At 39.7% G+C, this 25,103-nt stretch overlaps 2 protein-coding genes across 8 annotated transcripts in view; both read right to left on the bottom strand.

Annotated features, from left to right (window-relative positions):
• The window catches only part of TTC28 (tetratricopeptide repeat domain 28), a 152,319-nt gene extending 150,962 nt beyond the window's left edge, over positions 1–1,357 (bottom strand). For 2 of the 4 annotated variants that reach the window (XR_004254001.1, XM_032199208.1), the window contains exon 1: positions 1,255–1,357. Coding sequence is in view for 1 of the 4 variants with exons in the window: in XM_032199208.1 (XP_032055099.1) it covers positions 1,255–1,347 (93 nt within the window). In the remaining 3 variants the exon portion in view is untranslated. Of the gene's footprint in view, positions 1–1,040; positions 1,078–1,254 lie in introns of those variants that run through there. The other 2 variants (XM_032199209.1, XM_032199211.1) reach the window with 1 other exon arrangement.
• A 1,830-nt stretch (positions 1,358–3,187) lies between these two features.
• CHEK2 (checkpoint kinase 2) lies at positions 3,188–25,083 on the bottom strand. 4 transcript variants are annotated; one of them, XM_032199180.1, is made up of 15 exons: positions 25,065–25,083; positions 23,235–23,489; positions 22,566–22,690; positions 22,153–22,300; positions 21,254–21,344; positions 19,030–19,138; positions 17,155–17,208; positions 16,399–16,460; positions 15,792–15,891; positions 14,316–14,402; positions 13,133–13,296; positions 12,796–12,911; positions 11,313–11,398; positions 4,797–4,877; positions 3,188–4,176 (listed from the first exon to the last, which is right to left on the bottom strand). In XM_032199180.1, exons 2-15 carry the CDS (start codon positions 23,482–23,484, stop codon positions 4,081–4,083), a joined length of 1,569 nt encoding a protein of 522 aa, XP_032055071.1. In that variant the 5' UTR covers positions 23,485–23,489; positions 25,065–25,083; the 3' UTR covers positions 3,188–4,080. The 4 variants fall into 4 exon arrangements, with proteins under 4 accessions (XP_032055071.1, XP_032055073.1, XP_032055070.1 ...); XM_032199182.1 differs by lacking the exon at positions 25,065–25,083 and adding an exon at positions 24,928–25,020; XM_032199179.1 differs by lacking the exon at positions 25,065–25,083 and adding an exon at positions 24,441–24,556.
• Between the last annotated feature and the right edge of the window lie 20 nt (positions 25,084–25,103).

Here is a 25,103-nt window from a genome sequence, read left to right as displayed (position 1 = left end):
GATTTTTGTTAGCACCTGAGGAGCTCCTGATCAGCGTCAGAAGAAAGCACAAGAGGAATGACATTGTCTAAGACTGTGCAGTACCTCTAAGAGAAATAAAAAGACATCCAAGGATAAACATGAACAGCTCCTAAGAGAGAAGGACGAAAAGCTATAGAAACCCAGACACTTCAACTCTTGGCTTACTAGAGATGACCAAGTCATCCTATGGCTGCAACATCAAACTACGGGAGCACAGGCTGCAGGCAGGGACATTTTAACCTTAACCACCGATCAGTATTCCAGTCAACAAACATAACCGCATCCAGGATGCGCCTCCGGATTCCCAATGCTGTCCATAGCAAAGCCCGTATAATCAAGTTAGCGACCATTTTTTCACTACCTGGCACGTCTAGTTGAGACTGACGATGTCTGTATCATGAGTTCCATCGGGGTGATAAGCTCTGCTGTGCTACAAATACGCAACTGACGCACTTAGCAAAAAAGTTTTCCAGTTTCAAAATAAGCTCAGTTTTTGCTTATCCGAGAGACCACCGAGAACGTAACGTTCACGCTGATGCCCGTGCTGTCGTCCACAGAGATGCACGCTCCAGCGAGCTCCACGCTACAACACGCGTGTGGAAGCAGCGGGCCGCACGTGAGGAGCGCCCGGGCACTTCGCCTCCGTTAACCTCGCGCCGCACCGGCGACCACGGCGCTCTGCCGCTGCCGGCACCGCAGCCGGACGGGCGCCCGCCGAGCTCCCCCCGGCCCGCGGGGCCGCTCCGTGCCGGCGGCGGGGCCGGGGGGCGGCGCGGGCCCCGCCGGCCGAGACGGGGGGCTCGGAGCCTGGAGGCGCCGCTCTCAGCTCCGCAGTAAGTCCAGGGCGAAACGCGGCGAGCGCTCGGCAAGGCGACCGCGGCCATACCCGAGGCCTTACGGCTCCAGAGCCCCTCCGCCCCCACCGCGGGCACCCGCCGGCCGCCGCCGCTTTCCCCTCGGCACGTCCGCCCGGCCGGGGGAAGCCGCCCCGCCCGCCGCCGCCCTGCCCCGCTCCTCACCTCGCCGCCGGCCCCGCGGGCGCGGCGCCGCTAGCGGCAAACGCCGGGGCCGAGGCTGCTCCCGCCCGCGCCCCGCAACTTCCCCCCGACGCCCGCAGGCACGGACCGCGCCCGGCCCGCCCTCCGCGCCGCCAGGCGGCCGAGGAGGCGGGAGGGAGACGGCCGGCCGGGCCCAGGGGCCGCTCCCGCTGCCGCCAGCCCGGCTTCAACTCACCCGCAGAGGCTCCGCGTCCCGCTCCCGCCGCCGCCGAGCCCGGCCCCCCGCTACGGCCCCCGGCGGGGCGGACGGCGGCGCCTGTTGCTCCATCGCGCTCCGGCTCCTCCTCCGCCTCCTTTGGGGGCCGCCGCCGCCCCCCCCCCGCCGGGCCGATCCCGCCCCAGCCGCCCGGCCCGCGGCGCCACGTTCCGGGCCCCGACTCCGAGGGGAACCGCACTGTCCCCGGCCCCGCCCCCGGGGCTGGGCTCCGGCCGGACCCCGGACGCCCCCCGCCCGACGGCGCCAGGGGCCGCTCCGGCGCGTCCCCGGGCCGGACGTCCTGCGCCAGCCCCCGGCGGGAGCCCGGCCCGGCCCGCCCGGGGCGGGACACGCGGCTGCGGCCCGCTCCCGCTCGAGGCAGCCCGGGCCGCAACTCCGCCGGAGGCCCCGCGGAACGCAGGGCGAGCCCGGCCTCCCCCCGGGCCACGCAGGCCGAAGAAGAAAGGTAAGCAGGCAGGCAGCCCCGTCCGCTCACCCTACGAACGACTCCAGGCCCCCGCTCACAGAGAACGTCCGCTCAACGCTTCTTTACGGCCGCGAAGGTGGGGGACCACCTCGTAAAGGCGGCGGCAGCCTTAGCACCAAGGCTTTGTCTGATGGCGTTCCACGTCGTACCTCTAAACGTCCAGTACAGAGACTGGTCACTAACGGCATCGCTCTTACCAGGCACCGCTAGCTACATCCCTTGCCTTCTCATATTTATAGAACCAGTATCTAATCCAAAGCCTTCCAAACGCTGTAGACTCGTGCCTGTTGAAGTGAACAGGTAAAGAGTTTACACTGAAGATGCTGCAAATACGACCTGTACAAAGACCCTGGACTACCCTGCTCAGAAGGGGTGGGTGGGAATACTTCTTGAATAAGTGAAAACTTGATGCCACCTCTAGCACAGTGGAACCCAGTAACGGCTTTCACACAATTTCATGAAAAATGTAAGAGTCTGAAACTTCAAAGCTTTCTGCAGTAAAATGATGTCACATCGCCATAGGCTTAAAGGTTTGACTTCAAATGAGCAAGATGAAAATTAAGATTTCTTTGGAAAGCAGGTCTTAGGACCCAGGGAAAGGATCCAAACAAAACAATTAAAAATAATAAAAATAATCTAACTAGTGGGATGGAATATATGGAGGAATCAATTTTAGAAATTTCAGATTTCTAGCTGAATACCGATTACAGTTAACTCACTGTGTAGAGTAGCTAGTGGATTATCTTCAGGCCTGTAATGATGCAGGTCTTCTTAAATTCATTGGTAGCCAAGTTCCAAATGTATTTGCCTTTACTGTATACCAGACCCAGACCAAACATACTGAGTCCTTCATAGCCATTTTACCTAGCAAATGGAACTATTCCCTTTTACTAGCAACAGTAAGTACCACAACACTTTCAGAATGTGCAATCAGTCATACATGTGCGGAAAGTTAATTCACTAGGAGACCGTTGAAACAAGAGAAGCGCATGTCTCTGTGCATCGGGATTGGATCCGATTGAATTTTCACCTGGATGCCCATGGGTGTTCCTCCACCTGCCTCATTAAGAAAAACAGAAGTGCACAAGAACTGCCATCTTACCATTAAAAATGACCAATAACAAATATCTCAAAAACACAAAATCTCTGCAATAGGCACAAAAGGGAAAACTCGCCTCATGAAAAATCTTAATTCATACTTGACAGTGTTTTATTTTGAAATGCATTAGGCTTTATTCTTTCCTAATCCATGTACATTAAATGCCTCTGATCATAAAACGCATGTTTTAGGACAAAGTTATTAAATTATTCCCTCATGAAATTAATGAGAGATTACTGAATTATATGATGAAATTATATGATTAAATTATTGAATTATATGATGAAATTAATATGATGAATAGTATAATGAAATTAATATCCTTTGTCAATAGGCACACAGTCTGAAACCTTTTTCACTTCATAGAAGAAAATTAAAAAATTTCTCTCTGTCCAATTCATTGTTCTTCTCTTGCAGGAACTTATCAAATAATATAAGGAAGATGGATATCATATGTCCTCTTATTCAGTCCATCTTAAGATAAATAAACATAATATACATTTTTCAAGAAACTGGGTAGCAAGTACATGCAGATGATAACCTTCACTTTGAAAGCCTAACAACCATTTCACAGAACAGAATGCTGTTGAATCTGTCAGCCCGGTATTTAGCTTTATCTAACTTCCAGAGACCCTCAATCTCCATCAGTAGTTTTACATCAAAACTGAGTAAGATATGACAAAATGAATCCCTAATGGTTTTCAGGACAGATACATGGAAAAAAAATGTTATAGCACATATAGTCATAGTAAGGAATACAATTATTCTACTTACAGTCCTTCTCATAGTGAATTTCTTATTTATAAGTTCCCTGAGAATTTTGTGGGCAGCATTTTGTATCAGGTAATACTATGGCTAAGGCAAAAACTCAGACTTATTATTCCTGTTTCATCTGTGAGGACTAAGCATTATCTTCACACCTAAGCTAGATATTTGAACAGAAGAATATAAGAGTATATGTAGTAATGAAACTAGCTTAAGTTTTTTCCTTACTTTGTTCAAGAAACATACAAATTTTTCTGATACATGCTTTCAATCAGATAGCTAGATGAACTGGAGATGACTGTGTAAATTCTCATGCACACACAGTAATCACTTCAGTCTTACAAAGTTACTTTTATTTATTAATTGCATTTTCAATAGTTATTCAATCAATAAGATTTCTTAAAAATAAAAATTCTGCTTTCCATAAAATAAAGCAATAGTTAAGTCACTTTTTTCACCTCATTTTCTGAAATGATGTAGAAGCAACAGCACGCTTAGATGAGATAGAATCATCTTCATTTTCATGCAGACGCTTTCTCGTTGTGGCCGACTAAAAGAAAAATGCAGCAGGATGGCTACATTAATCAGGTAAGACAGAGTCCGACTGTTGTATCTGCTACATAATTACAGATGCTGGATAAAATCTCCCTCCTGTAGCCAAAACAGCAGCAAGACTAAATGTTTCTCTACAATGATCTAATATGTGATCTTTCTCACATAAGACACTGACCTTATTCTATTTCCTGCCTCGACTGCCCCCAAGTTTACCTTTAACTACTATTTAAAACAGTGCTAATTAATGTTTTGTAACAAATGTTACAATACCATTTCTAAGCTTTCGTTAACATGAGAATTTTTCTTTGAATATTAAATGTTCATAACTTGAATCCATCAAAATATAATGTTCATGTGTTTAACTTTAAATATACAAATAATCCTTTAAAGCTTAAGATACTGTTCTTTCAATTCAAAGTGTTTTGCCAAAGCACAAAAGTCAGTTCCTTCTATTCAGAAAGCAAGTGAGACAATTAGCAGACCACCACATGAAGTCAAAATGCACACTCCTGTAGTAAGTTCTCCATTTTTTCTGTTTTTCTTATTACAGATTACTTTCAAATCTAGTTTCTCTATGCATCAGGTATTAATCTTCAAATAATCTGTTGTACATACCATTTTTGATGTTTGCGGTGGATTCATAGTGGCACTTGTCTGAGCAAGTAGCTGTTGAAATGTATTCTTCATATTCTCATCCTGTGGAAAAAAATAAGCAGTAAACCTAAGTAATATATGGAATATTTAAGGTGGATCATCAATTAAGGGATGAATGAATAAGTAATGAAAACAAGGGAGTAACTTTTTTCCTCATCATTTAAAAATAATAATCATCATCATATAGTGCTAGGAGAAAGGATCTGTAATGACAGTCGCAGATTACTACAAAAACATTGCAACAGTGTTGTGTCAATTCCTCCAGTATTCTAAGCTTTCAGACAACAGTCCGATCAAAAGCAAGTGATGACTATCCTAAATTGAACACAAATGTGATATAGAATGAAGTAACACTAATTTTGCAGCAATTACATTATGTATGATCAGGACACTGGTCGTTTGAAACATCAGCTTTATTACCCAAGTAAAACTTGGAACGTGCAATTTCTAGAAAAGATGTTCTACCCAAGAGGAATTCTCAAGAATAAACACTCAAGGACCTTCAATAGTTACCATCAAACTTTGATCCAACCTCCCCTCCTCCCTCCCACTTCCCCAAAATAAACATCATCCTAACTTGCCCCAGAGTACCATTTTGAACAGGTGGTTTACATACAGTGCTGGTAAGAAAAAAAATAGTTCTGTAGTTCTACAAAGAAGTAGTTTCCCTTAGTAACTACTTAGCTAATACTAGTCAAGCTAAAACTGAACATACAATGTCATTCAATGAAGTGTAACAACACAGAAAGAACAGAATGTACAGGCTAGGAGTTTGTGCAGGTAATTTACTAGTCAGCCTTATCAAAAGAGGCTTTTATCAGGACTTGAGACCTTGCTTTCCCCGAAACCAAGTTCCTTGCTCTTGAAAAACAAGAATTTTGCCTATAGTCTTACATGCTGTTCTCATGACAATTTCCCTTTCTAACTTAGTATTTTCATTTCCACTAGCTTAGCATCATCGGTATTTTGGATTTGGGTAGTTTTTAACCACATCTGAACCTCCACTCCTCCAAAAAAAAGTTGTATACACTAAGAGAAGAACCAGCTAAAATACCCATAATAAAACAACAACTTTCAAACAAAATGTTACATTAGAAGCACTCCACTGTCACATCTACCCTAAGTCCATATAACATATTAAACATTGCAAATGGAAAGTTTCACTTTTAAAAATCAAAATTATTATTGTCAACTGTTATATTATTCATAGAACATACATATTGCTACACCATTCCCTATTGTGACAAGTTCACTAGACAATACAGTTTATTTACCAGAAGTGGTAAACCAGCAGCTGCTGTTTGGGGAGGGCAAGTGGGAGATGCACTTGGAGCGAAGTAGACTCAGGGATGTCATTAGTCTCACTTGTGCATGAACAGGTCTGACTGCAGAAGCATTAAGGGGAAGAAAGGGCAGCATGAGGTAAAGAAGGCTAGCACAAATCATTTCTTAAGTTAGTTTAGCAGAAAGTCAGATGTATTTAAAGAGGAAAAGGCAGCACATAGATTCATTCTGGTTCAGCAGCCAGTGACCAGAAGTGTTCTTAGTCTGTGTTGGGCAACCTCAGGGAAACAGGAAATCGGTGAAAAAAAAAAAAAAAAAAAAAAGACTTATTTGACATTGTATACTCCCTGTTCTAAAAATAAAGTCTCATTCTCTGGTTTCAGCAATTTCTCCAGCAGGAATTTTATTGGAATGGTTACTATGGATTACCTGCAAACCCTAAATCAGACTTCCAAAGCTGAATCAGGTCTTGAAACCTTTCCTGGGACTAAATGAAGTAAGCTGCTCATAGTCATTTAATACAGATCATTTCCTGTGGCTGAGCTTTTGAACAGTGACTGTAGGTTCACCAGCTGAACAACTGATCTGGAACCAAAAACAGACATTTATTCTAAATAGCTGACTGAAGATAAAAGGTGTTATAACTTTGTCCCATTATGACAGCAAAGACTGGGGAACTCAAAGAGAAGTGAATGGGATGTTCACTGGTAGAGGCACAATTAGAAATAAGGAACAACTAGCTTCTAAGGGTTTCAAAAATTTTAACCATTTTTTGGGTGGAAGGCAAGAGGGGAGGTGGATTCTTATTCTAGTCTATGGAGTATTGCAATATCTCCTTTTTTGGTTCAATTACATTCTTGAGCAGTACAGAAAGGTTTTGATGTGAACATCCAATTTATTCTACACCGAATCTGGACTTGTCTATTTTCAGTGTCACGTTTCAACTGTGGCTACCTCTGAGTTGATAGGCAAGATATTTTTTTCACTTACACAACAAACACCTGAGCTTTTCTTCAGCAAACAACCAAAATAATCTTTAACCTTTCACAAGATTGCAGTAACACAGAGGCAGACACAGCAATTAATTGATTGTATGCCTTTGAAATATGTTTTATTAAGAAGTACCTACTTGGTTGACATGGACTTCAGTGAAGTTATAGCTGGAACCTCAGATGACTCATGTAAATACAGGTAAGATATATCCACTGAATAGTACTCAGGTTTAAGTGGCCCACTAAGTTTTAAAGTTTTAGGTTTAAATGAAGAATGGAGTAAACAGCACAGGTATTAAAACACTAATTTGAAAACAGTACTGGTTTAAATAGAGCTGTAGAAATGATGTTTTGTTTTGAGAACATGCATGCTTATCACAGAAACACAGAGTTGAAGGCGTTGGAAGGGACAAAGATCATTGGGTCCAACCCATGGGTCCAAGTTATAATATCTGAAAAATTCTCTAGTGGACCCCAAATCACTAGAGGCTAATATGCATTAGCTGCACACAGAGCATGAATCTTGTGGATTTTTTTCATACTTCATAAGACAATACTTACAGACAACGCAAGAGGGAGTGGGGAGCCAGTAGCTCCTTCTTACTAATCGCAGTAACAGGATGTAAGCAGCTTTTTTGGTGGTAGTATTCAAGGTGTGTGATATGTAGAACTGAACATATTGGATGTTGGCCTTCCAAGCAAGCAGTGTACATTACCTATAAATAACTGATAGTAGGGGATCATGAAGGGAAACAGCTTAAAGAATGGCATTTGAATGCTGGATGACAACTGGATTTGTGGGTATGATGTCTTATAAAATTTTTTGTCCTGTCTTCAAAAATCAAACATAGCAGTAAGAGCTGCCCCTAAAGGGAATATATAGTCAAGATACTAAGTTTATATATCTCAGTCTTAACTCGTCAAAATCGCTATCATATTTCCCCTTTCCCATTATGCGTATCAGTGATTCTTAAAATAAGCATAGCATTGTTTAACAATAACCTACCCTGCTCAGAATCATAATCAAAATGTAAGAACCTACAGTCGATTAACCCACTGTAGAAGTTACACACAAAATTACAGTAGTAAAATCCAGGAATGACAAGAACTATTTCCTGATGCCCAGCAGTAAAATTAGGACAAGTTAATGACTTTCAAACATTTGTCAAACAATTGCATTTTCTGTCTCAGTAAACTGCCAGCTGTTGATTTCTGAGCAATACTGCCTTGCTTCTACCCTGTTTCTTTTGCTCTTTACCTAAGCATCTGTAACTAGCCACTGTTCCCAATGGAGGAATATGAATGGCATTATGCACAGAATAAGTAAGCAGAACATGTTGGCTCAGTTATAGACTAGGTGACTTTCTTCAGCCTCCTTAAACAAAATCATCCAAGAAAGCTCATAGGCCCAGTGGTCTCCTCCGGGGTGCCAAAATTAGCAAGAAACTAAAGACCACCTTTCACAAACTTAACTAGACTACAACAGGAGGCAGAGCAAGCATCACCTCCTCCTCAGAGAGTTCCCAAACCAGTGACATTCATTCATGATCATCGTAGTATGAACAGAGTCCTGGATGCCTGCCAGAAAAACTCTGCAATGTTCTGCACTTGAGACAAGGATCTCTGTTCTGCACAGAGACAAGGATCCACAAAAACAAGATGAGGAGGTTGGACTGTTACAATGTTCAAAGGAGGAGATCCTTCCTATCAGAACCACTATCAGACTTGGTCTCTAAAAAAAAGCCGCATCTTGATTCTCATACATTAAAGAGAAATGTCTCAGAACAGATGTAGAAGCTGCCAGTTATATTAAAAGAAAGTGTTCAGCAGAATACTCCATGTGTTTCTTTGTTTTTTTGCACAGTTAGCTCTGCAGGGAATAAAAGTCTGAAAGCACAGCCTAGCTACACGTGCAGACTAGGCTTCATTTTAAAATGAAAAATTGCAAAGATACAGGATTTTCCATTAAATTCAGAGCAGGCCATGGAGGAAAACAAAGGATGTTGAAGCAGAATCAGACTATGGACAGGATTAGTTTAGTACCAGTGTCCTTCAACAAAAAGAGAAGCCTGTCAACCTCTGCTGCAGAGCTGGCACCACAACCTCCAGCAAAAGCCATCTGGCTGATGGGAAAGAATTACTGGCAGAGAAGTTGACATTAAATAGCACAAGAGACTTGCAACTCGCTGGATGTCATGGCACGCAAGGAATACTTGTACTTATTACTTGTGTTCAACTGTTGATCTAAGTGTTGACCCTGACAGATGTTAGTAAGCTCCAGCTATTCCAAGGTGTTCCTGACCACAGACCATGAGGAGCTCATTGTTAGTATTTACCATGAGGACCACTGAGATCTGATTCTCTGAACATCAAAATCTGTTTCCTTTTTTTTTTTCCCTACAAAGGAAACACAACTGTTTTGATGGTAAGGCCAGAGATGACAAGACTGGAGGAGTCCTGACATGCTTCTTAGCTAAAGGTGATAGGCTGGAACAGGACCTAGTTTACCTTGATGAAAGAGCTGAGTATTTACAATGCCCATAAAACAGGATCCAGAGTCAAGCACCCATGGGATAGCAAATACATAAACAAAGAAATGCCTTCTTCTAGCTGGACAGGTGGACAAATTCTATGTAGAATCTGAGTCTGTCTCCCTTACCTGAATACAGGTTACTATCAACTATGAAATATTACAGATTTAGTCTGGGAGAATCATATTACTCAGCATTGTCCTAAGCTGCGTTGAACTATTCTTTACTATAGGGTGATGTAATAAAGATCATGAGACCACAAATCTTTTTTCTCTACAACTTCTTGAGGCTGCTGCCAAGGGTCCTAGCACGGGTAGTGATAACACATTCTAGCAAGGTTTGGGCTGCATTAGGAGGTAAACATACTGCTCAAAAATACCCTCAGCCTGTGCAGAGACAACATACAAACTCACAGGAGCTACATTGCTGTTAGTTAAGCTACAAAGATGATGCAGTATTCAAATAATAAAGAGAAAAGAAAGCAGACATAAAACTAAGTATAGTGTGTTCACTTTGGAGAAGACAGTAATTCATTTTTCTCTGGCTGAAGTGTATGGAAAGATAAAAACTTATATATGGGTAACTTGTGACAAGGTGGAGGGCAAAGGAGAAGTCAAATTAAAAGGGAAATTAAGTTTAAGGTGGGAGAAGGCACTGAACACCATCAAGCAAAGCTACAAGACTAGGAATAGCAGCAACAACAGTTGAAAAGGAACACAGAACTACAAGACTTGAGAAAGCATACCATGCTATAAAAGCAGCAATAGGAGGGGGTTAAGAGCTAACAAAGGCTTTGCCAGGGACAGCAGCCAAGAAAACAAGCACAGCGAAAGACTGAAGGGGAGCTAGCTGCCATTGCAAGAAGAAAGAAAAAAAAAAAAAGAACAGGAAGAGAGGAAAATCTTTGTGGTGCAGAGAGCATTTGTTGAGAGAGCAAAGAAGCAAATTTGCTCTGTACACTGCAAAAAAGTCTTACAGCAAGACATACAGCAAGGTACTGCATGATCACCTTGCTTACAGCTGATAAACACTGCAGCAGTCTGTTCAAGATGCTCACTCTGGTTTGAAGTTGTTCAACTGGCAATTTGTGGCTATGGTATCTGGGCTAATGTCATCCTACAAGCTGGGATCTGATGGCTCCTCTTCCTACATGTCATTCACAATGCCGGTGAAACAGAATTCACAGACAAACAGCCTTTTCTTCCCCTCTTCTCTGTCTGAAAGTAGGCAGCAGAATCCCTCTGGTCTTAATACAGCCTGCAGAAACAGTATAGTCAGCTGGCCCGCAGGCAGCAGTGCCTGCCCATAAGAAGCACAAAGTGACAGTTGCTCCTCTGCTGGCTACTGTCAGGGACAGCCTACAGACAGGTGGAATGAAGCTCTAACTTAAGGTAACAGTTCTTATTCCCAAGAAGCTACAGAACTGAAGCTCTTATTGCCCATCACTGTATCCCTGTTACGGTATTTGCCTAAGACACAGGATCAGGTATGCATAGATCTCTGGTGACCAGGGTAGTCACAGTTTGCCTGCTTCCTTAAAGAAGCAAATTACACAGTATTAACAAAACCTCATAAAATTCAGGCTATTGAACTGCCTTTGAATTTACATCAAGGAGTTATCCCTGGAACAAGCCAGCCTTGCTGTACTTTGGTTAAGAGTCTATTCCTACCTGAAGCCAAGGATGGTCTAAGGCTTCCTCTATTGTAGCACGTTTGCTCGGATCCACTACTAACAGCTTCTTCACAAGATCTAGAGCTAAGATGAAAAACAAACAAACAAACAAAAAAAAAAACAGTTGATATACAATCAGTAAATTCATTATCTGAAAATAACTTACACAAGATGCATGCTCCAAAACTACATGCAGCAGCATGTTTAATAACACTTGATAGCTGTGCCCAAAAGACTGGCTAAGGAGATCACTTTTCTTCTTTCTATGCCCAGAGAGCACTGAGGACTAACCATTTTTCCTTTACATGCACAGGATTCAACACATATACCAAATTGTCAAAATTACTCGTACATTTACTGAACATGTCCAGCATTTATGTTCTGTGCATGCATAGGTAGATCAGCACTTTCCTAAATATGGACATGCAAAAATAGCTTAAATTTAGTTTCCTGTTACCAGAGAAATAACAACAGTTTATGGTGTCTTGGAAAGCAGATCATCCATCTGAGATGAGAAAAAAGAGACAAGATGTATGCATGTATGCTCAACTTGATCATATAAACTTTACTGTCTTCTGAAACTGCTTAATAAACACTGTGAAAAATAGAGTACTTAAGTCATATTGAATGACTCCTAATCTTCCATAAAGGAATTTTGGCAAGATTTATTTTTCATTGTATCTGATTATTCTGTTACATGCATAATTGGGACTACATCATTTCCATTCCCATATATGTCTGACATATTATTGAATACGCTTCAGGTAATTTAGGAAGCAGTTATATTTGGCAAGTTTATTAGAAATAGAATGATCATACCAGTTATGAGAAACTCTTCTGCATACACAAAGTGGTATTTAAGGCAAATAGTGCAATTATTTTGTGCATATTAAAATGTCCTGAAGAAAAACATGCAGATAGTAACCACCATTTTAGCTTATTGTGCAAAAAAAAATAATAATAAAAAAAAAGGCAGACTACTTAGTTTAGAGTGGACCAAATAGTTGACTACACAATTGTGACTGATACTTGATGGTGCTAGTCTTTGCACTCCAGGCTTAAAATTCCACTTAGTTTTTCTCTTTTGGAATTCTAATTCATACATACCCCTTAAATTCCTATTATTTTTGGTTCAACACTTGAAGAATCTTTGAGGTAAAGATCTGTAGACCAGCTTGATAAAGTTAGAAAAGTGAAAAAAAAATGAAAAACAGACCTATGTGCTTAAAACTTCTATATTCTTGGAGTTAATAATGCTAAATATTACTACAAAAGGTACTGGTGGGTAGCATCTCTTCAAGGAAAATGTAATTGTTTGTTGTAATGGTCCAACTTTGAAAAAAAATGTATTAAGAGCCTACTTAACAAATTTAAATATATCAACATGCAACATATCACAGAGGTGAAAAGAAGTTCAAAGAAAACAAAAAAATATGGCAAAAGAGCTAGATATTCTGCTACCTATTGTAATGGAGTCATACCCATGCCTGATACATGTTTCCATTCTTTTGAAATGAATGTATATTCTCCACGAGTGATTTGATCTTTCAGAGATAGTTGAGTGTTTTGCTCATTAAATGGTGGATATCCACACAAGCTATATAAAAAAAAAAGAAAATAAATTAAATAACACAGTTTTTGTCACAGTGAATGCAAAACTAGTCACACATTTTAAAACATCCGCTATCACAGTGTCTTCTACGTGTATACATTTTTAAACACACTTTCACTTCCTACTAAATATACTGAAGTTGCCGAGTCTTGAGCCATGTATGTCACTGACTGCCCAATGAATGTAGCATCTCTGCAATATCTTACCATACAAAAAGAATAACTCCTAAGCTCCAGCAGTCCACAGCTCGGCTGTATCCAGCAGTCCCAAGTGAATTTAGAACCTCAGGAGCAAGATACGTGGGAGTACCACATAATGTTTTCATAAGAGAAGTTTCTCCAAGAATCTTGGATTGTCCAAAATCTGTAATCTTGTATTTAGAAACAGTAACACCACATATTAGGATCGATTGTACTAGAACATATCATATTGTCAGTATACAGCAGGAGGTAACATTAAAGAATATCATGAAAAGGGTAGTTGAAACAAATGGCTTTATAGAATCATCTAGGGTGGAAAAGGCCTTCAAGATCACCTAGTCTATCAGCTTGACCTACTAAGTCCCATCACTAAGCCATACCGCAATCTCACTGGATTGTTCTTGATCCATACAAAAAATATGGCAAAGCCAATTCTCTTATTTTCTCCAAAATAATTCTCCATTATTTTGATATCCATGTATGATCCAGTGGTGTAACTTCACTGACTACAGGAAAAGCTCACTATAAAATACAGGCAAACTGTAACTGTGTTCTCTAAGACTGCAGTTGCCGGTTCTTAGTCACTTGCAGCAGCTCTTGTTTTCTCAAGCATTAAGTTTCCTCTTTTCAAAGCACAGTTCCAGCACAACTGCAAACAAAATTTACCCCAAACATTACTAAAATGTCAGTTAACAACAATTGAGAAGATGAGTAGGGAGAAATATAGAAGAGGATCAGACTTCACCCTATCAAAAAGCATTCTCAAATGTGGATGTTAATGGGCAATCTGAGAACAGAAGTATTCTCACTTATTAGATGACGCTACTTGAGGACTAAGCATTTCAACAAGAAAATCTGCTCAATGCTTTATATGAAAAATATATTTCCTTCAAAAAACAGCCTGGATATTTGTGGAAATGCTGTCTGAAATTCATATTTATTATTTTTAACAATGTAGCCACATTTAAAGTTGTACTCAATTAAGTGCTGTACAAGGTATTAAGCATAAAATTTCCCAGTTGTTCTTAGATATATGGATTGAACTATCCACAAGAGTAAAATTAAGCATATGAAGAGCATGAAAGTTTTAGGTTACTTCACAGCTTGTATGAGTAATTATAGTTTTTCTGAGTTACATTGTGAGAAAGAGTACTTCTCCTTGAGCAACTACAAATTTAAGTTCCCTTACCTTTATCAGACATGTCTCTTCAGAAGATGAAAGTAACACATTCTCTGGCTTTAGATCTCGGTGTATAATTCCGTTGTCATGAAGATACTAGATATATGTTGATACATTTTTAAAACGTAAGCTTTCCAATTTTTCAAATAGCAGTGGCAGGATAAGTGAAATAATTGTTAAGAGACATGTACACATTTAAACCTACACAACTCATGACTTTTTAAAAGCCAAAAAAAGCAACTTAGAAACAATTATGCTTCAATTGTCAATCCACATGCAAGCAGTGTGCGTAAAACTGAAAAGCTGTTAAATCCTTCCCACTCACAGAAAAGCTATACTTCTTTCCTCATGGCAGTAAAACAAGAGAACTAATGACAGGCAAAATTCTGTGTTGCAGAAATTCTGGTTTTCCATCTCTCTCTTCCTTCTCTTAGTCATTATTATTGCACAATCATATTCTCATAAATTCAAGTCCACATTTTGGTCTGCAAAGACAATTAAGATATCCATGCTACAACAACCCTTACAATTTTGAGTAATAGTAGGCAAATTTAACAAACACCTTAATTGTCAAAGAGCTGAAGGCTGAAAAAGAGTTCAAAAACTTGGTGATACAACTAGGAAAAATGAATAAGGAGGTGATATAAAGCTGAAGTTAGGTTAAATTACAAAGAATTTTGAAAAAAGTTGCTTCCTTGAGGCAAATGCAGAATTGCTTTCTTATCTGTAGTTTTGAAGCCTACATGCAAAGTCTACTATCTAGTTTTCTACTGGCTCTAAATCTGAGAACAAACTTCTCGTTTCATTAGGAGAGCATTTGATGGCAAGCAAGAATTAAAGTTCAGTCATAAAAGACATATTATGATACAACGAAATCTGTGCTAAAGCTAGAAACAACTAGTAGTTCAAAATATGTGCTAGTGAAGTCTTTGCATTTACATTGAAGGGATGTATAAAGTAACGATACCACTTTTATTACATGACCTGCTATCCCAAAAGCGGAGACGTACACCAGCCTTCTGATCATTTTCATGGCCCTCCTCTAAATTCATGAATTTAGAAGCTTATGTAGCAACTCAATATTTAGTCTTTGAAAATCTATTATATAGAATTAATTTGTTGTCTGCTGAACCACAATGCTCATTCAGGAGTTCATAGTAAGCATTTAAGCACTATTTTTTGCACTGCACTGATGAGTCTTTGCCCATACGCTGTGAGAAATCTAACATGATAATCCTGCCATTAGTGTGCACAGCATGTATTACTGCTTTAATCCCTGTTTTGTGTTTGCTTGTTTTTAAATAAGTAAAAGAGTTTAAACCTATTTGGCTGTATTAAGGTACAGAATCTCATTAAACTAACATATTAAGAGTACTGTGTTGATTAATTGTGCAGGTTTCAGAAGTGACAAATGACAGAAAAAATCATCTGACTGACATGCAAATGCATAACCATATTTTTCTTGGTAGAATTCATATTATGTACCTTCACAGCCAGTAGCATCTGATAAAAATACAACTTGCAGGTAGCTTCTTTCATCTTGATTGGCCTTGACACTCTGTCATATAATTCTCCTCCTTCCATCCTAAAACAGATGTCAACAAAATGTCAATATATTACTTCCAAAAGATTAATGTTAGGAGCAGGATTCTTGTTAGACAAGAATGAGACCAAAATAATTTCATTTGGCTATTTTGGCTACAAAGAAAAAAATATATTTTAGTTCTGAAAATGAATGAGCAATGCCCTAAACACAGTAAGTACATTGCTGACTAAGGCCTAATCTTCTGAGTCTTCACTACTAAGAGTTCTAAGATTTTTTGATCTACCTCCTAATTATGAGCTCAAAATCAAAGCAGCAGCAATCCACAATAGCAGCAGAGTGGGTTACTATCCAAGGCACTAAGTGCTTTCAAAATATAAAAGGATCCTCTCCTGGTTATCCTAGTTTCTGATTTTAGGAGGTTTCAGATAACAGAACAGAATGGAAGGGGACAACAACAATAACAAAACACAATAAATCCAGAACTATTTATGCTCTTTTTGGTTATGAAAAACATGTCATGCATTTAGTTTCACACTAGTTACTTACAATTCCAAAACAATGTAGTAATCCTCTGCTTCAAAGAAGTTTTTGATCTTGATTAAGCAAGGCTAATAAAAAACAAAAACAAAAACACAGAAGTAGAACCACTTGTAAAAACTAACTTTATTAACAGTGTACCATCTTAAATTTCCTATTTTAATATAATTTCAACCATGCTAGTTAAATTAACACTTATGTAACTGACTAATGCATCAGGCTTTGGCAAACACTTCAATTCAAGTCTGTTGTCTTCTCCCCTATACCTGTACATATAAAAACATCCAATTCTTGTCATGACTACATGTACAACTCAGCAAGCATCTTTCCATAACCCCGATATTTTCTTTATATGGGATAGTTCATTAATCTATGCAAGCTTTCTCTTTAACTAAAGGTAAGGTGGATAAAAATTCAAAAACTTGCCAGTGGAATCTGATCTTTATATTTGGTTATCTAACGATATTTACAAAACCTGAATCAAGGAAAGATTTCTTCTACAACTATGGTTCAGGTTGAAACCTCCTCTGTGAAATTTCTTCCCAAATTTATGTCTGTTACTCAAGTTTTTAAAACCTTGTATCTGTTAAGACATAGCATACTTAAAAGAAGGGAAAAAAAGTGTTTATTTACTGCAGTAATTATACGCATCCCTTTGTATATTTCCTAACACATAAAATTGATCTTTAATTACTACACTAGGTCAGTGAAGCACAGAAGCACAGTACGCAGCAAAAAGGAGTAAAAATGTACAGTAATACTCACATGATCTATTTTCTTCAATATTTCAATTTCTGTGTTGATATTAAAAGCTGGGTTCTATTAAAAAAATCAAACATCAAAGAGTAGCACAGCAATATTCTGGGATAAAACACTTCAGAAATGAGAGACAGTACCAGAAAAGCCATCATTTCATTTTCCTTGCAATTTTAATGAATATAACATACAATCTTTTTCAAAAACTGATTAGGTGCCTTCTGTGAATTAACTGAATAGACTGCTTTTATTATTTGTAGAAAGATATTGCTCTGGACATGTCATTTCACTGCAGGTTAGAAATCTTCACCTAATTTCCAACCTAAAAATTTTGGCCAGCATATTGCAATACTGTCCTTTTAACAGCTTCCCTCCCTCTAAGATGCTTCCCATGTGGGCTACCCCTAAAACTAAATGCTACTCAAACTTAGTCTTTAGCAAGAAAAAAATAAACAGAATCTTTTAATCTCTCTGTGTGGCTTAGGCTCAACTCATGAAAGCAACCCAGCAGGCTTTTTTATTCTTCTTCCAAACCAGATCAATAGTTTTTGAATACACATTACCAAATCTGTATACTTTACATATGCAGTCCTATCTCTGTTTTGTACAATGACATTTCTTAGCAAATATAACTCATAACAGCATATCTTAAACTTTGTTTAAAATGTTCCAAAATTACATTTTGCAATTTTCAATCAGATTAACGTCATAAATTCATCTGAAAATAACTCTACTTCTTCATATGAACCAACACAGATGTAGATGATAGAAATTGTCACTGATCTTGTATTTAATCTTGCACTACTAAACATTATCTAACTCCCACTACTCCAGCATACAGAAGTTTCTGTTCTTCATACATGATACTGCAATCTTCCTTTCTGTCAGCGTAGATCGAGTCAGTGGCAAAGAGCCGAATTACCATATTCCCACTATTCGTGGCATCATTTGTACATCTCCAAACTTAGTAGTAAGGAAGACTAACCTCAAGACAAATCCTCTGAACTTCCATCAGTAACTTCTCTTCCATTCTGTAATTCTGCTCCTAGTAAAGCCTCATAGCACCCTTTCCTCAGCAAGACACCCTCCCATCTTAGTATTTTTGTCCTTGCAGAAGTATTTTCCAAATTAAGTAGTAGTTTCCTTTACTGCACCCTATGAAATGCTTTGTCAGTTTGAACAGATTCCGTGTATTGTATCTGTACACTCTTTTCTCAAAGAAATTCATAAGGTTACTCCAACCTATTTTAACGTATGTAAGTTGTGCAGCTGTGGGTTTATTAAACTTTTCCAATCACTTTCAACCTCTATTTGTATTTTTTTCTTAAAAGTTCATCTTATACCCCTTACATAAAATTAACATTAGAGTAATAGATTTGAAGTTGCTCGGATCTCTCTCTCATGTTAGAGTACAGCCACTTGGCTTGTTCTTAAGTCTCAGGCTTCTGCTGTGACTAGACACATTAAAAGCCTTTCCCAAAAGGCTTCATACAATTTTATTGAAGAGTGTTATGATGGAATATGCAACAAAATTAGCAGAGCTTATAAATCTTTGGTCAGACTGCACTAACAATGTAACTTTCTGGTATATTTTGGGACATACACCCCACGGGACTCCCCCCTACACACACACTTTGTGATACCACATTAACAAGCAGTCCTGAAATACTGAAATGTGGTCAAAGAATAAGAACAAGTATTTTCTAGGGTACTGTATATATTCTGTAAGATCAAAAGACATTTGGAAATTATACACAGAAGACGTTAAGTCAGAAAATCCTCTAATTGAAGAGAGGATTCAGAGAGAGGGAGTCAGAGAGAAAGGTTACCAAGTATTCCAAGCCCACTGCAAGATGGCCAAAAGACAGAAAAATAAATACTTACTGCCTCTCTAATACCACTTGCCATAAACTTCCGTTTATTGATTATCTTTACTGCAACTTTGTTACAAGTGCTCTTCTCAAATGCCAGTTTGACTTCTCCACAGGCACCACTACCATGAAAGCACAGCTATGTTAATCCTTACAAATACAATTCAAAACTGACATAAGTATAGACAAATGAAATGAAGGCATTTGCCTAAAGAAGGCTACACACAATTGGAGGCTGTTACTTTCCAACTTTCTGAATATTACAGGTTGTCCAAAACTATCTCAGAAAGCATTCAATAGTTAAGAAGTGTATTTAAGGAGTGAGTGATGTCAAGGGTCCTATTCAAAAACACGGGAGTAAATACATACAGCAAATGATCTGTTTGTACAAAGGGTACCAATGGATATCAAACAGAAGCTGTGACAGCATTTCCCCCACACAAATGTAGAACTTAATGAGAGTTCTCTCCAAACAGGACTGCACAAATGTGAAAAACAGGTACTTTTTATTTTTAATAAGCAGCAGTTTTATCACTGAAATAAATCCTTGTATTTTGCACTCAGATTTGTTTCTGTTTAACTGTTCTCTTATAAATTCTTCACCAGTGGCCAAAACAAAGATTTGTCAACATCTAAAATAGCCTCTCCTTTTTCCTGAAAATAGCCTTTGTCATTAGCCTGAAGACTCCAACAGTGATGTTGTATAAGGCTATATTTGGACATAAAGCTCTTTCTCCTACTTCCTATTACTGATAACATGAATACACAAATTAAAAAACTTGCTAACAATCTACAAACTTGATTCTCTTCTAAAGAAAAACTTGGGTTTCACGATTACTAGCAGGTTGTAAACCCAAGCCAACTAGAGGAATAAAGCCAAAATCCCCATTTAAGCTGTTGTATAGAACAGGTTTACGCAGATGTTATCATACTTTTCTTTTTATTATTATTTGAAACTTGTTTAATTGTTTAACAGATGAAACAGAGCTATAATCCAGTGAAAGGATTTTGCTTTTATGGTCTAAATTTGAAAGAATAGTGTGCTATAATCGGGGAAGAAATAAAGGAACAGTTTATCACATTTCAAATTTATTGTCGCTACTGCTACTTGGCCTTTAACGAAATAATTCCTTCTACTTCTACCAATGATGTTAAATATAAAACCAAAGGTAATTTTGTAGAATTTTTGAAAGAACTAAATTTAAGAAATGCTGTACATCAAAGCAAACAGTAGATAAAGCAAGAGACATAACAGAATATTTTAATATAGTGCTTTAAAGTAACTATTAAGATGCTCATCATTAACACTTGTTATTCCAGTATTCTTCTGAAAAAACTTCACACTAAAAATCAAAGTTTTCAGATCCCAGTTTCCTCCTTTTAAATGTAAATATATGTAAATATTATTGCATGTAAAAAAAATAGACACAGTTATAAGACAGAAAAAAACGTTACTTTGAAGTCTTGAGCAATTAGTTCAGTAATTACATAATCAACTGCTTTAAAGCATCTTCTATTTCTGAACACACAAGCACAAATACTGCATTCATCTGCATTTTCAGTACTCTGGTATTAATAAATGCAGTGTGCCACAAAGTGTTTTAGGCTGAATCTGTTTCAGAGAGACACCTTACCTCTGGGGTAAACAAAGTATGTTCTAAGTATCAGCTTTAGAGCATTCACATAAAGTGAAGCAATTAAGGAAATATACTGGTTCATGGTCTTTCTTAACTTACACACCAGTTGTTAATCAACAAAATACTTTTAACTGCAGCCAGAAAAGCATTTGTCTGTAGGATCAAGTCTCACTGATTCACAGCAGTTAAAATGTTTCCTGCCAAAGAGATTCTCAGTTAGATATTTGTGCTATATTTTAAGTGGTATAAAGGGGCAAGAACAAAAGAATAGGATGCTTCATTTTCATTAAAACTCCACAATAGTAATTAAACCACTTATCACAAGCTATTAGTTTGGTCCCAGATATCCTCGTACTGACCCCAGGAATCTCAGTTAAATCAAAGCATTTCAATTCTTATCAAATTGATTTGCTGCATGTAACAGTCAAAATATAAAAACATCAGGAACGGTACCTGATGACTCTTATGTAAAACACTTTGAATATTTGTAGGATTGTAAAAACTAAAACAGCAGCTCAGTTAACATTGCTAATAATTCTAGCACAAGGTATTGAAAACAGTAACAAAATTAGCACTTCATATTGCTGAAAAGATGCTTACCTTCCCAAAGTCTTTGACATGATATATTTCTCTCTGAATTCTCTAGGAAACACCAACTGATCATCCACCATAAGATCAGAAAATACAAACACTAGGAAGATGAGTGGAGATCATTTTCCTGTTATTAACTTCAAAATAGTTATAATGAATAACTATACTTTCTGAGCTTTTATAGTCAACAACATAACTAAGCAAATGCTGCCTGCTAGAAGCAAAACAAATATTAAAAGATTAGACAATTAAAAATATATATGAAAAAAGTCAACTGATTCTACAAATTACACGAGCAATGGGTTAAACAAGGTGCTGTCATTACTGGAAAATGGTATCTTTGGTATAAGCTTCACAACACTGCTTAATCAATTAACACAACATTTAAGGACAAAATAGCCAACCATGTCAGCTTCAGTGAAGGCTTTTTGTTAAGAAAGCAAAAGCAAAGAAACAAGCCCTAAACCCTCCTAATTTTTAAGAGTTTTGTTTTGTTTAAATTATTATTACTTACAAATATCTTACTATACACAATCTTGTAATTCCCTGTTTTTTCCTTTCTTTCCTTGAATAGTTTATTTCCCCTCCCTCCCGCAACACACACAGAGCTACTGAAGGAGTTACAAAAATAGAAAAACAACTATAAAAGTTTATACTCTGGTAAGGTGGCTCCTTATGCAGCTTCTTTTAATTATTTATTTTTTTTTACTTTTATTTTTTTTAGGATTGAGGTGGATATGGAGAATTTTATGCAAGTACAGAAACATCATAGCTATGTTCTCAGCTGTTATTTTAGCTGTACAGTATTCACAAAGAAGCTCAACTTGCAAAGAATATATTCAAATTATTGTAGAAAGGACCTCTTGATCAACACAGGAGGAATCTACATGTTTTACAGTATATTTTACCCTTATTAGTCTGAATAGACAGTGCAATTTCAGAGTTGTGAGTCAATGGAAGTCTCTTCCCTTTTCCAATGAGCTCTCTATTAATGAAAGTTCCATTTGCACTGTGATCTTCAATATAGGCAACATAGGATTTTTTTGGACCCATTTCCTATGAGAGAAAAAAATCAGGTAGGTAACAAAAGGAAAAAAAAAAGAACTTTATAGTAATGACATGACAGACTGTAGAAATTTACTATTGTTGGCTCAGAAAATCAGACTAAGGTTATTTCATAAACCTGGTAATGGAGCATTGCCAAGTGTCCTATTAAAGCAATCCACATTGAAGGTATGTAAATTTTGATTTCATTAGGAGCCCTGCCAAAGTCAATCCCTGCTAACATGAAGAAAGACAATTAAACCTTTTTAGCACCTACCCTAAAAATTCGGAAGTGCTTCTTGCTATAGTTTTGGTAGAATCCAGTCTCGGACAATCCTAGCTTTGAAAAACTATAATCACAGCTTTTGTCTCTTCCAAACCAGTATTCATCATTCACGCAATCTGCAGAGAAAGGGTATGCAAATTGGAGAGAGAACACAGAATTGCAGTAAGTTACTAACTATGGCACTATAGAATCATGTCAAACACTACTAAGGAGGATAACAAAGACAGGTTTCTTCAAGTTTACTTGTCTTAATTCAGACAAAACACTATGTACTGTCAATACCTTACATTTTGCCACAGTGTAATTTTATTCTCTGTATTAATAGTATAGTTTTCCATTCACCTTCATCAATACCTAGAGACTTATATGATGTATAAACAAAAACTATGAAATGGAAAAATTAAGCAAGTAGCAAAGAACATGAGTACTCCAGAATTCCTCTAAAATCTCCTACAAGTCTATGAAAACTGTGTATCTAGGTACTCAATGTAAACTTTGGGATGTAGCATGGAACACAGAATTACTGCAGAAGTTGCACACTTGTACTTAAATCTGGTTGTACATGATCTGAAGATGACACTGCTCCCTACCAAGCTGCTCGTAACTTTTTTTTTAAGGTGCTACAAACAAACTGGGAGATGCATTGTAGTAGTTACGTACCACAATTGCTGAAACCTTTTCCAAGTGCAAAGAGTCGACCCCAAGGCTGAGGAACAACCTCTTCAGGTTCCTGATCCTCAGGAATTGATGGAAGCTCTTGAGTGGGAACGGTGTCCAAAGAACTGAGGGTCCCAGAACTTGAGGATGACTGGCTAGCACTCTGTGATGCACTAGAAGAGGAACTGGTACCACTCTGTGACTGTTGGGCACCTTGAGACTGCGGCACTTCATTTCCAGTCTCTCGAGACATGTTGGCTTCAAAGAGAACATTTAAAAACCACTTACTACAGCAAAGTAATATTGACAAACTTTCATATACGGTCCCATTATCATACAAATCTATTTCCAGTCTTCAAATAAGACTCTCAACCAAAGCTTGCATGTGTGTTTGCATATATTTAAATATCCCCCAAAATGTGTAATGACTTTTTGTTTTAAAAAAGTATGTAGTGCTCCCTCTACCGGTTCTAAAGCAAGTTAAATCTTATTCCCAGATTTTCACTAAGGGTCTTCAGAACTCACTTGATTTCACAAATACTTGGGCAACAGTCTCTGACAAAGCACTCCTCAACAAAGCAGTAACCATTACAGTTCCCCAAACACAGGAAAAAAAAAATGAAAAGGAAAAACTAACTATAAAGCAAAAGTAGTTGATGTGGAAGGCACTCAGCAGACTTATCCCACAGGCAAGCCTATCTGGTGTCTTGGCTGAGTATTCCTTTAATATAGGTTATAACTTACAAGCTTTCACACCTGTCTTTCAAACAGGTTCTATTCGTGATTTTATTCACCGAACAGTCACACCTATGCATAATGTATGGAATGTTTATGTATAAAACTCTGTCAGACTGCACACCCCTAGAAGCTGCTGTTAGAGACAGCAATGGCATCTCCCTGCCCTGCTACCATTGGAATTTAGAGTGGCAGGTTGCCTTCCTCCCCACTGAGGAAGCACAACCCGCCAGCCCATTTGCCTTTAGCCAGCTTTCTCCAACAGCATCCATTTAATTGCACAAAGGGGCCATTACACTGCCCGCTAATCTTCCCAAAGGATGCTTCCATCATCTGAGGTCATTTGTGCTAACCCGTCAGCTTGCTGTCTCAGTGTATTAGCGTATCTTGGGGTTTATTTGTTCGTTTACTTTTAAGCTGGTTGCCATCCAGCTTCACGCGTAATTCAGCTAGCACACAAAGCAGCCTCCTCACCGACGCGCTACAACACCGTCCTGGCTGCTTTTTGCATACACGTTCCAGCGCTCGGACGCAGAGGCAAGGCCCGCAGCCTCGAGCACACGCAGCCCGCTCCCGGCAGCGCGCTGCTGCTGCGCCGAACGCCCCTCGGCGGCTTCACCGGAGGGCGGCCGAGCCAGCGGGCAGGAGCGAGCCGGAGCCGGAGCCGGAGCCGGGCAGCAGCGGCCGCCTCGCGGGGCCCGGGACGCTCCGGCGCCAGGCGGAGCCCGCGGGACGCGGCCCAGCAGCCGCCGCGCAGCGCCGAAGCCGCTCCCGTCAGCGCCTGCACCCCTCTCGACCCCCTCCCCGCCGCACCGGAGGCAAGGCCGGGCCGGGCGCCGCGGAGCCCCCGGAAGCCAAGAAAGGCGAGGGCGGGGGGCGGCCGCCGGCCCCGAGGCCGCGCTCCGGCGGCGCCGCGCGAGCGCCGCAGCCCCGCTAGCGCGGCCGAGGGTCCCGCACGAACCTCCCGGGAAGGGCGAGGGCGGCGGCCGGGGCCGGGCCGCGCCCGGGGCCGCACTCCCGAGTGGCGCAGCCCGCGCCGCGCGACCTCCCCGCTGCCCGGCCCAGCGCGCGCGCGTCCCGCCGGCGCTCGCTACGAACCGGGCCAATGGGGGCCCGGCCGGGCGCGCGGGGCTGCTG

The sequence above is a fragment of the Aythya fuligula genome, chromosome 17, assembly GCF_009819795.1.
Source record: "Aythya fuligula isolate bAytFul2 chromosome 17, bAytFul2.pri, whole genome shotgun sequence".
In the NCBI taxonomy this organism is placed as follows: domain Eukaryota; kingdom Metazoa; phylum Chordata; class Aves; order Anseriformes; family Anatidae; genus Aythya; species Aythya fuligula.
The sequence above is the reverse complement of the archived record's forward strand: the minus strand, read 5'-3'. Positions and strand labels throughout refer to the sequence as shown.